Below are 12,988 nucleotides of genomic sequence, written 5' to 3' on the forward strand. Positions count from 1 at the left end.
AATTGCAACAAATTACAGATGTCTTTATAATTCCAGGGGAAGAGATGCTTGTAGGGTTTTTATTTTTTATTTCAGGGACTAAAATAACACGGACACCCTTAGTTCCTACAGTCCAAAGCAGTAAAAAAATCTCAACACCTGCACCCGTTAAAGACAGCTGATAGAATCCATTTGACTTGAGTTTTTTTGTTGAGCCATTAATAAACAGTTGGTTTTGAATATATATGTTGGGCTTAATCAACTCAGGACTTGACCCAATGGAAAGCAGGGGTTAAGCTTTTGTTTGTGCATTTTTTTCCCCCAAAGCTGGAGCTGACTGTGTTCAATTGCTGATTTTATTGCTACGTGACCAGGCTGGAAGAATAAGACCGCTGTAGACAGACCCAGGTGCGGGGTTTCTACGCCTGGCCCTTTAAGAGCGCTTAGCCACACTGGGGATTGTGCAAAAGAAACGATGACGCACACACGGCGGAGGTGGGGGGGGGGAGGAGGTCTCTCTCTCCCCCCTCCCGAACGCGTGGTCGTGCCTCATTGGCCAGGTCCGGGATCCAATAGGAAGCAGACATCTGGGACGCCAACGTTCGGAGGAGCAGTCCAACCCGCCGTACAGCCGGCGGACCAATGGCGACGCCCGTCCGGATCACCCCGCGCAATCAGAACGCGGCGAGGGCGGGGCCTTCCGCTAAGCGCGCTATAAAAGCGCGGGCGAAAGCGCCTCGCCGGCTGCAGTCGTTCGGTCATCGCTGTCAGGTAGCTCGGGTGAAGGTCGCGCTTCTTAAAGGGCCAGGCGCCTCTCCTTCCTTTCCCTCAGCGGAGAGAGAGATAAAAAAAATGAAGCCCATCCTAGCCTTCTGTGCTCTGCTGGCTCTGGCGTCGGCCGGGCCTGCCCAGTACTTCAGGGAGGAGTTCGGGGATGGAGGTGAGGTGATGCCGTCCAGCGTTGACGGGCGGCGGGTGCGGCGGTGGTTCCGGGATGCGGGGAGTGGAATTTAACGGCATGCAAATCAGGATTGGTTGGTCGGCTTATTATTATTATTTTTAAGAGCATCGGTTTTGAGGCAGAATAATCGCCGGGCCCCTTTGGGATTCGAACCCGAGGAGCCCCGGAGGGAGAATGGAGGCATATGGGGGCAGGGAGCGCCGCCAGAGAGAGAAGGCAGAGATGCCGACGTGCTTGCACGGGCTGTCGGTTTCTCTTTCGCCTTCGCACGCGCCCCCCCCAGCCGCCACCCACCCGTTCCCGGCCATCTTAGATCCGCCCGTATTTCTTCTTCTTTTTCGGCTCGGGAAGGACGATGTGTTTAACCGACAGCATAATTTTTTTAGCAGGTCTTAACGAAGATTAATATCTCCGTGAACTCCTTAATTCGATGGGTTAGATTTAAATAGCGTTGCCATATTGCAGGGGGTCTCCAACCTTGGCCGCTTTTAAGACTTTGTGGACTTCAACTCCCAGAATTCCTCAGCCAGCTTTGCTGGCTGAGGAATTCTGGGAGTTGGAGTCCACAAGTCTTAAAGTAGCCAAGGTTGCTGGCTGAGGAATTCTGGGAATTGGAGTCCACAAGTCTTAAAAGTGGCCAAGGTTGCTGGCTGGGGAATTCTGGGAGTTGGAGTCCACAAGTGTTAAAGTAGCCAAGGTTGCTGGCTGGGGAATTCTGGGAGTTGGAGTCCACAAGTCTTAAAAGTGGCCAAGGTTGCTGGCTGGGGAATTCTGGGAGTCGGAGTCCACAAGTGTTAAAGTAGCCAAGGTTGCTGGCTGAGGAATTCTGGGAATTGGAGTCCACAAGTCTTAAAAGTGGCCAAGGTTGCTGGCTGGGGAATTCTGGGAGTTGGAGTCCACAAGTCTTAAATAAAGTTGCCAAGGTTGGAGGACACCACCCCCCCTTGCATATTTCTATTTCTATTTCTTACATTTATAGGCCGCCCAATCCCGAAGGACTCCGGGCGGCTTACAGAAAAAATATATATTTATTTATATTGCTATCTAGTCAGGTGGAGGCTGGGTTGTGGGATTTTGTGAAGGAGGCGAATTTCAAAGCACTGGCTCTTCTCTCTCTCTCTCTCCTTGGATTGACAAGAGGAAGAGAGGAACGTCTGGTGGGATGACCTTAAAAGATTGAAAATGTATTCATGGGTGGCTCCAAGCTCAAATGTGGTATGATTGGATTAAAGAAACCCTGAATATAGAACCAAGAATTGGTATACGTTGGCTTAAAATTTTTACCCAACTGCATTTCCCAGGCTTCCTTTGGAAGCTCAAGACAGATTTACATGTGCTTCATCCTCCCTATTCAAGAAATAGAAATAGGATTTAAAAAACCTGAATACAGAACCAAGAATTGGTATACATTGGCTTAAAATTTTACCCAAATGCATTTCCCAGGCTTCCTTTGGAAGCTCAAGACAGATTACATATGCTTCATCCTCCCTATCCATTGCCAACTCTTTATGAAGTAAATTGGATACACTATTAACAATGTTTAGATCTCCATATGTTCTGTTTCGGCTCAGTATCTTGATTAAGTTGGAATAGAGAAGAGATCTTAAGTATCTACCTTGATGCCATGGATTTTATATTAATGTAGCAATTCTGGTGAAGGGTGAAGTGATCATATCACAGCCCTTTTAGGCAAATATGTCAAGAGGGAATGAATTCAGTTGTAGTTCTTAAAAACACTTTGGGGAAGTGCTATTGATACTGAAAATTTGTGGAGGAGGGAAATTTAGCAGATGTGATAACTTGTTGTGTGTAGTCTAGATCAGGGATCCATTGGGGACTTGATAATTAAACTATAATCAGAAGGGGCCTTGGGGACATGGAACATGGACTAAATAGATCACCATGGGATATCTCTAGAACACACAAACCGCCCATTGTTGAATACTGAAAATTGCAAATGTAAACTTCTGTTAAACAGATAACTTAATACATTGAGTAGCCCTGCATTGTCATTCTATTGCATTGTAGCCTAAAGTATGTAACACTGAGAATCATAATATAGGCTGTTCTCAACTTACTACGGCACTGAAAAAAGTGACTTTGCAGCATTTCCATTGTCATGTGATCAAAATTTGGACCCTTGGCACAACTGGCATGTATTTTTGAAGATTGCAGTGTCCTGGGGGGGGAGGTGTCATGTGATTGCCTTTTCCGACCTGACAAGCAAAGTCAATGGAGGAGCCAAATTCATTTAACAACTATGTTACTAACTTAACTGCAGTGATCCATATAACCACTGTGACAAGAAAGTCACAAAATGGAGCAAAACTCCCTTAACAACTGTCTTCCTTAGCAATGGAAATTTTGGGCTTAAAAATTGTGGTTGTAAGCCAAGGATGACCTGTAGTTTATATGGCAGTTAGTAGCATTGATTTTTGATTAGGTATCTCTTATTCAGAATCAAATATGCTGCACTGGAACAAACCTGAATTGGAGAAGTTTGAGATAAAACCTTTCTAAGAATTGGGTTCCTCTTGTGCCATATTGTTTTTGTTAAAATATTTGAATATACTATCTTTTAAAACAATGCCATTTGATGACTTAAGCAGCAGCATATGCCATCTTCCCAAGATAAGATAAACTCCGCTAGGACTGGTAAATAAAGCTATCCATAGAATGATATTAAAATTCTTCCAGTGAATGGTTTAAAACTAGCCAGAAATATGGGCCTTTTTTCTCCATTAGTAATATCTTACAGATACAAAGTATTCCTGTAGTTTGGCATTTCCAAAGCAACATAGAAAGTAACTGAGGAAAAATGTAAACTTGTTGCAAAAATCATGCTCTTTGAAACTGCAGAAATGGCAAAGGTAATTGTTTAGAAAGAAATCTTTGCCTTGCCTTTTAAACTTTGGGAGAATGTTAGTATTCCAGCATTACACAAATAATGAACTTTGAATCTTTATAACTCTTCAGATTCAAATTGTGTTGCCTTGTTCTCCTTTTAGATGCTTGGACAAGCCACTGGGTAGAATCAAAGCATAAATCAGACTATGGAAAATTCATACTTACTTCTGGCAAATTCTATGGAGATGCAGAGAAGGACAAAGGTAAGGAGATGATGTAATTGTGTGATCGCCTTGATTACAGTGCTATGCGTTATTAAACTGGTCGGTGATTTCAGTTAAGTAGTTTAACTGTTCATGTTGCCTCTGCTGTTTCATAGCAGAATAATATTTGAATAGCAAATACTTTGAAGCCTACTTAGTTAATCTTTGATACACTGCTTCGTACCTGAGATTGTTTTTTTGAGGCATTGATTATTAATATAGAGAACTGATTTTAGCTTTGAAATCAAATTGCAGTTTTTTTGTCTTAAGGGCTGTCTGTAATCAGTATAGTACCCCTATTCCAGGAAAAGGACTTAACTGTGTTTTTAATCTTACCAGGACTTCAAACAAGCCAAGATGCTCGTTTCTATGCCATTTCTGCTAGCTTTGATTCCTTCAGCAACAAGGACAAGACTCTGGTGGTGCAGTTCACAGTAAAACATGAGCAAAATATTGACTGTGGAGGTGGATATGTAAAACTCTTCCCTTCAACCCTGAAGCAAGAAGACATGCATGGAGATTCTGAATACAACATCATGTTTGGTGCGTACCTCCTTGGGAATTGAGGGAAGACGGTTGCTTGGTCTTTATCTTTAGTTTTATGCAGTCATTAACTAGCACAAGAGTTAGTTATTTTTTATTTAATGATAGTCAGCAAGACAGGTTTTTTTTTTTGAAAACCAGGAATCACTGAGCTCATGGTTGTCCTTGTAAGAATCTGTAGGTAATCATGGGAATGTCTATGAAAGAGGGTGGGGAATAATTGCTAACCTTGCATGATAAATTGTAATTGGTTTGGTTAATGAAATATGTTCCTAGAATAGCACATATCTTAGAGAACGACATCATCTTTCCTTGATAATAAATTAGGTTGTAGAATAGTGAATTTCTTCCCATCCGACTTTCCCTTTCAGATAAGTCCAAATCAATAGTACTTGTGAGGGGAATGGGAGCTACTCTACAACCTTTACGCAAATAGACATGATAAAACTAGATAGTTCATCCAGTTTTAGTTCTTATCCCTTTCACAAGCATATGGATAGCACTATTCATAGTATGCAGGGCATCTTCACACTGTTTGCATGGTGAGTAGAGACTAGACTATGGATAGCTGTTTCTAATGTTAGTTAAAGCTGGTCTGTGTTCCTGTGGGGTTATACCTCTCAGCACCTAATAGTTTCAGAGGTACAAGGAAGAACCCATCAGTGCTGCAAATAATAATGCCAATGGTCAATCTGGTTAGCTGATACCTTTTGGGATATTGCAAGTTTCACTTCGGCAGTGATTCTAAAGAATGAACAACAAGCCAGGTTGAAAGCATGCTTATTCTATAATCTTCTGAGAATAGAAGATGTATACAGTAGTAGTGCTGGTAGTGTAGTCCTAAAGTCCTAAAGTCCTTTTATTTAGAAGTCCTAAAGCACAAAGGACTTCTAAATAAAAGCATTTCAGTGCTTTCTCAACTGTTGCATAGGAAGTCTAAGAACGTATGTATGGAATGTCTTATAGGGCTTGGCAAGTCGATATGGCTGGACATGTTTTTTAATTCCCTCTGTATAACACAATAGCAGTAGACTTATATACCGCTTCATAGGCCTTTCAGCCCTCTCTAAGCGGTTTACAGAGAGTCAGCATATTGCCCCCAACAATCTGGGTCCTCATTTTACCCACCTCGGAAGGATGGAAGGCTGAGTCAACCCTGAGCCGGTGAGATTTGAACCGCTGACCTGCTGATCTAGCAGTAGCCTGCAGTGCTGCATTTAACCACTGCGCCACCTTGGCTCTTAACACATGCATAATAATCTTCCTAATACTCTCAAGAAAGCCAGTTTGTGTAGTGGTTTAAGGTACTAGGTTAGAAACCAGGAAACTTAAGTTCCGGCCTTGATTTAGGCACGAGATAACTGGGCAACTTTGGGCTATTCGTTCTTGCAACCCTAGGAAGAAGGCTGGGCAAGCCAGTTCTAAAATCTTACCCTTAATTTAGGGATTTGTCTAGGCAGTCACCAGGAGCCAAGACTGATTTACAAATATTGTCATCTATTAAGAGTATGTTGAGCAAGTATATTTACAAATGCTGTTTATGGATTATAGTCCCTCAGTAACATTGCTTCATTTTCTATTGGCAGTTCATACAACTTGCAGGAAATATTAGATAGTTTTCATAAGTTACAGATAAATTGGTTTGAATTTATGATTAGGTGTTCAGTTTTTACTATATCTGACCTGTTTTTACTGATCATTAGAATTATTAGTATATTCATAGATCCTAGAATTCCAGTGTACATTAATTATGGAAGTAATACAGATTTTATTTACTGCTAAAATGGCTATGATCCATGTATCATAATGGTGTGTCATCTTCTTATTGGTCTGTTGTATCCCTTTTGCCTCATGCCCCTCCCCCACGTTCTCTGTTTCCCTCCTTATAGCAATTAGGGATTATTTAAAAAAAACACATTTATTGTTTACAGCAACTTAGTTTTAGGCGGTGACCTTCATCACACCCCAAATTTTAAATACATGAAGATTGATCGTGGGAAGGCTGATGGAATGAGTTGCATTTCTGAGAGATGATACAGGATTCTCTCAGTGGAGACTCAGCTGTATGTTTCTGTTTCCAATTTAGGCCCTGATATCTGTGGTCCAGGTACTAAGAAAGTGCATGTGATTTTCAACTACAAAGGCAAAAATGTTCTGATCAATAAAGATATTCGCTGTAAAGTGAGTATTTGGAATTGGGAGGTGGGGGGGGGGAGAATGGAAATTCCATGATGGGGCTTTAATGTTTAGGAAACTTAGCCATATAATTGTTTTTCTAATTTTTTATCTTGTCCATTTTAATGTTTATGATTTTATTGTGCACCAACCGAGTTGCTTTGGACAGTGAGATGGGTGACATATTAATTTGATAAAAAGAAACATATAATGATAAATGGTCCGAGAAGAATGACAAAGGGGATAGGTTCTATGAAGATGACTCAAAGAGAGGGATTGCAGTGTAGTATGGTAGCTCTGATGAAACTAACTTTGAGCGTGGAGGAAAACAACTATAAAATTGGCGAGAGAGGAGAATTGCTAACAGTATAATTTCCTTGATAGGATGATGAGTTCAGCCATCTCTATACCCTTATTGTTCGGCCTGATAATACATATGAGGTTAAGATTGACAACAATAAAGTAGAGTCCGGCAGCTTGGAGGATGACTGGGATTTCTTGCCACCAAAGAAAATTAAGGATCCAGATGCAAAGAAACCAGATGACTGGGATGAAAGAGCAAAGATAGATGACCCTGAAGATACAAAACCAGAGGTCAGTAGGTGCTAATATCTTATAACCATGTTTCTCACTCAAGAATAATCTAAACAAAAAAAATATGTTTTACCACAAAAGAATCATGAGATGGATAGTGTTGTTTTATTGAAGAACAATGGAGAGGGTAGAGTTAAAAATTACATAACATTTGTACAGGGATTTTTCCCCATCTATATTACAGGACTGGGATAAACCAGAACATATTCCTGATCCTGATGCCAAGAAACCCGAGGATTGGGATGAAGAGATGGATGGGGAATGGGAACCACCAGTAATCCAGAATCCAGAATACAAGGTAATAATAGCTTAAAATGTGTAGGTGACTAGGAAGTGAGCTTTTAAAAGAGATATTTATAAATGATTTCTCCTTTTTTGTCAGAAAGGAAGGCATCCACTAATTGTTTATTTTAAAAGAAAGCATTATATTTTAAAAATATGGATTATATAAAAATGTGTTAGTCGCTTGTTTGCTATCTGATTTATAAGCAGCTTGTAGCAATACTGTTTAAAACCATAAATATTAAAATAATTAAAATATGCTATCTTCTGTAAAGCTCACTTCCCAAAGCCCCGTGGCAGAGGACGGTTTGCATCTGTTTTCATAAAGGATAAGGGCTATCCTGGCCTCAGGAGTCTTATTGCTGAGAATACTGTGTATTGCTCAATCCATTCCTTCGTAACCTTGCTTCTTTAGGCAGTTGGCATTAACCCCTTCCCTGTTGATGCATTTATCACTTGCTGGTGGGGCCCCTGGTGGTGTGATCTTTCTGGCTGCTTGTATTATCCAGGATCAGGGATATAAATATAAGATACTGAGCTCATTTTCAGAAGTTTCCTCATTTCCTTAAGATGTTGCAGGATTGAAAGAATCCTGCATTACCTCATGGTGCATTTACCCCTCTGCCTTTTCATGAGACCTTTTGTGTCTGATATCCAGCTTGGTATCAATATGAACAATTTTTTTTCCTCAGGTTGTTTGGAAAGTGGCTCACAAGAGACTCCTCAATGTCTCATAACCCAGAGTGGCCCAGATTAATGTTTCAGAGTTCAGGGTCCCAGTTGAGTATCCCTATGATCTCTGTAAATTTGCAGCATTTACTGAAAGCCAATTGAATGTGTAAGACATTTGGGCCCACCCAGCCGGTTTGGCACCCCAACAGTCTGAGGGACTGTGAATTGGCCCCCTGTTTAAAAAGTTTGAGGATCCCTGTGCTGTAGAATTTGATGTACTCTGAATTTTCCATTTCAAAACATTCAATGTTTCACAGGGAGAATGGAAACCTCGTCAAATAGACAACCCCAACTACAAAGGAAAATGGATTCACCCCGAGATAGATAATCCTGAATATACCCCTGACCCAAATCTGTACTTTTATGAGAACTTTGGTGTTATTGGTTTGGACTTGTGGCAGGTAAGTTCTTGTTTGTTTTCCAACAAACTTTTTTAAAAAGGGGGAAGCCAAATGATTCAAGTAGCTGTTCTGATGATTGAAGATTGTATCTTTAAAAAAACTACAAATTATGTTCCTATCATCATAATTATTAGTGGTTAGATGAGATCAAAATGTATTGATAGCCTTAAATTGCAGTGAACAAGGACATACATTCAATTCACAGCTACTAAGATTGATGGCTGAGCAGGGACAAAAATAGCCAGAGAAATGATTGAAGCCTGGGAATAGGGCTCCTTGTCAGTCAGTAGGAGTGCTGATTTACCACTAGTTTACCAGATACTTAAGGTTGTCAACACCCTAATTAACAACTAAAAGCCACACACAATCAGGCATATATAGCCAGTAGCACAGCCCAGAGCACGCATTCTGTAGAGAGAAGTTTCCTGAGCCTGGACTCCAGCACAAGCCTGAAAGCTTGAAAGAATAAACCTTTGGTCCTGGTGACCGACTACTACAAATTATTCTGAATTTTTTTCTAGTTCCTGTATTATACTGGGAGACTTAAAGATATTTTAAGATGTTATTCTAAAGGAAAAGAAAATTAATGTAAAATACAACAAAATTACATGTTTGAAACTTTTATCAGTACATTAAACAGCAAATCGTATATTTCTAAATCTGCAATTTGCTATACAGATAGTCCTGGTTTAGGGACTGGCAACCCTTATAACTGAAAAGTCACTAAAAAAAGACTTTTTTGTAGTTGTATTTGTGAAATAAATACAAGTAGTCTATACAAGTAGTCCTCGATTTACAACAGTTCATTTAATGGCAGCTTCATAGCTATGTCACTGAAAAAAGGGACTTAAGATTATTTTCACGTGGCCATTGCAGCATACCGATGGTCACATGTTCAAAATTCAGATGCTTGGCATCTGCTATCAGAAGCACTTTGAATTGTGGTCAGAAACCAGTAGGAATGTATGTTATGCTGGGTAAAGTCTTGACAAATCGTCAAAATGTTGGCAAGCTTTAACTATAATATTTACAATTCTTCCTCGGTGTTTTAGGTGAAATCTGGCACAATTTTTGACAACTTCCTGATCACTGATGATGAGAAGTTTGCTGAAGAAGTTGGCAACGAAACCTGGGGTGCTACTAAGGTGGGAAATGTTTTTTCACAGAGAAGAGATAATATGTGGCTTTTATAAAGCTTGGGAATTAGAAGCTTGTACCTTGTTCTCAAATGTTTAAGATTTTGAACTTCGGAAATGGATATGAACCAAGCTGTTATCTAGTGACTTGGCCTAAATCCCATTCCTTGTATGAAAGCACACATGAATAGCAATAGCAGTTAGACTTATATACCGCTTCATAGGGCTTTCAGCCCTCTCTAAGCGGTTTACAGAGTCAGCATATCGCCCCCAACAACAATCCGGGTCCTCATTTTACCCACCTCGGAAGGATGGAAGGCTGAGTCAACCCTGAGCCGGTGAGATTTGAACAGCCAAACTGCAGTCAGCTGAAGTAGCCTGCAGTGCTGCATTTAACCACTGCGCCACCTCTGCTCACCTAAATGCAAGAGGGACTTAATATCTTCAAGGCTGAAATTAAAGTTCTCGTTATGTTTCTCCAGAAAGTATTTTGCATTTTGATTACTAGCAAATTTAACATTTACAAAAAAAAACACGTTTAAAAGCTTTTTTCTGTTTGTGAATTGTCCTTGAAATGTTAGGCAAAGCATGGGATATAAGTCTGTTAAAAATGCCATCATGGACCAGTTTGAGTTTGCGTCCTGTTTGTTCCCACAGCAGCCAGTTAGCTTTTTCTCCAAATTCTGTCAGAGATGTCAATCTGTTTGTCTAAACATTGTTTCCCAGCCTTTGCAACTTTGAGATCATTCTCTTTGCAATGGCCCAGCCAGTTCTGAGAGTTGAAGTCCACACTTTCCAAGATTGCAGAAGTTGGAAAATAACTGGTTTAAAATCTCTCTGTGTATTGTCAGGATATGTTTGGCTAAGGCAGTGTTTGTCAACCTTGGCAACTTGAAGATGTCCGGACTTCAACTCCCAGAATTCCCCAGCCAGCATTTGCTGGCTGGGGAATTCTGGGAATTGAAGTCCGGACATCTTCAAGTTGCCAAGGTTGACAAACACTGGGCTAAGGAAATGCAATTTTAAGACCAGCCTCAGCCAAGCAAAGGTCACTGGGTAACTTGGAGCCAGTTTTTCTCTCTTGCCCAATCTGTCTCACTAAATCCTTATAAAATAAAATAAAAATCTTGGTCCTGGCCCTGTTTGCTGTGATGCTTTCTTCAGCAAGTCCTGATTCAATAATGTTATTTCCTTTTAAATTCTCATTAGGATGCTGAGAAGAAAATGAAAGAGCAGCAAGATGAGGAGCAGCGGAAGAAGCAGGAAGAAGAAGATAAGAAGAAGAAAGAAGAGGAAGGAGAAGAGGAACCCGAGGGTGAAGATAATGAAGAGGAAGAGGAGGAGGAGGAGGAGGAAGAAGAAAAGGAAGAGGATGAAGAGGAAACAGAGGGCCCGTTGAAGGACGAGCTGTGATTGGGGGTTGTTGGGTATGCTTGTTGGTTGAGCCTTGCCCTGGACTTGTACCATGCAGTTGAACCCAACTAAGGAGAGGGGATAACAGTAATGTCTCTATGAGACACAAGAACTTTCTTTTTTATTGGTGTGTTTGTCTTAACTCCTTCCCAGATATCATCAAATTACTCATTCATGTGTGTAGGGGCGGGGAAACTAGAACCTGCATCAGAAGGCGGCTAATTGTAGGAATACAGCCCTCGGAAAGGGGATTTATTCCATTGACCCTTCTCCTCCTCTGTGGCCACTTTTCCAGTAAATATTTGCCTCTACTAGCCCTTCTCAATGGATGTAAAAAGCAAAACTCTTGTGTCCATCTAAAGTTTGCCTTTATCCTTTGAAGGTACAGGGGGGGTGGGGGTGTCGGGTGGGGGCGATGGGAGGGCTTGGTAGCATAGGTAGCTCCAGATTTCAAAGACATTAAATTGAAGCAACCAGTATTATATACCATGCGTAAGGCCAGTGGTATTGATATCGAGAGATCCTGACTCCAGTCGGGGGAATACAAAAATTAGGTGCTTCAAAAGCACAGTGTTCTGAGCAAATTTAATTTTTTATTTCTGAATTCTAGCTTTTAGCCTATTTCCTTGGGTGTTGGGTTGTTCAGGAAGGTGTTTGTAGAGCACCAGCAGGAAGGTAAGAGTAGGGATTGGGGTGGGAGTTCACGCGTAAAAGGTCTCTCTTGGGGCAGAGAGGAAGGGGGTGGGAGGGGTTTCTGGAAGGCGGAAAGAACAGTATCAGATGGGTCATCCCACTTGTTCACACTTGAATGTATGGAAGATTGAAGAAAATTTCTATTAAATTAAACTTCACGTCTGGCCCATATGCTGATCTTTTGCTGTCTTTATTGCTTGGGGCTAGGCGGGAATTGCAAACGTTTTTTGGTATTACAATGCATGGTGATATCAGACCCTTGGAAGACCCAGTTTGGTGTGGTGGTTAAGGCATCCGGCTAGAAACTGAGAGGTTGTCAGTTCTAATCCTGATTTAGGCACAAAGCTGGCTGGGTATCCTTGGGCCCAGTCACTTCCATCCCTAGGAAGGAGATAACAAACCACAAACCTTGCCAAGAAAACTGCAGTCTGAGAAATGGATACAACGGAATGGAAAATATATAGTGGTATATGACCCTTCTATTCTGAGAACAACTAATCCTTGTGGAACTTTGAGAATATAAATTGTTGAGTTGACCCCCTTCAGACTTAAGAGAAGTTGAAGCATGACAAGATGGAAGGCAAGCTTATGTCAAAGATGAATATTTGATGAGCGCATTCACTTCCTGTACTTGAACTCAGTCCTCTTGACTGTATCACCTTGGGCCCTTTTCCCCCCCTAGTGGGATGGTTATCCCCAGGAAATTGGAGTGGGATATTGGCAAGCCAGCTGCAAGATTTAATTGCAAATTGGTGGAGAAGTTAACCACAGTAGTTTGATAGTACAATCTTGTGTATACAAGTAAAAAGCTCCGCTTTTGAGCAAGAGCTGGAAAGTTTTACTCAGCTAACCTTCATGTATTTAGGCTCGTCGATTCTGCTAATGTTTGCAAATTTGCAAATAAGCCCTGGATCGGCTGATTTCTAGCAAAACAAAGCGTTTATAACAGCGTTTCTCAACCTTGTCAAC

General features: G+C 41.1%; 1 protein-coding gene across 1 annotated transcript; it reads left to right on the top strand.

Moving 5' to 3' along the window:
* The first annotated feature begins 709 nt into the window (after positions 1-709).
* CALR (calreticulin) lies at positions 710-12,190 on the top strand. The gene is made up of 9 exons (XM_014068763.2): positions 710-919; positions 3,949-4,050; positions 4,390-4,593; positions 6,680-6,774; positions 7,153-7,362; positions 7,547-7,660; positions 8,634-8,777; positions 9,830-9,922; positions 11,123-12,190. Exons 1-9 carry the CDS (start codon positions 832-834, stop codon positions 11,324-11,326), a joined length of 1,254 nt encoding a protein of 417 aa, XP_013924238.1. The 5' UTR covers positions 710-831; the 3' UTR covers positions 11,327-12,190.
* The last annotated feature ends 798 nt before the right edge of the window (positions 12,191-12,988 follow it).

Source organism: Thamnophis sirtalis, unplaced genomic scaffold, assembly GCF_051295495.1.
Source record: "Thamnophis sirtalis isolate CommonGarterSnake01/CBP01778 unplaced genomic scaffold, rThaSir2_p1.2 scaffold_3, whole genome shotgun sequence".
NCBI lineage: Eukaryota > Metazoa > Chordata > Lepidosauria > Squamata > Natricidae > Thamnophis > Thamnophis sirtalis.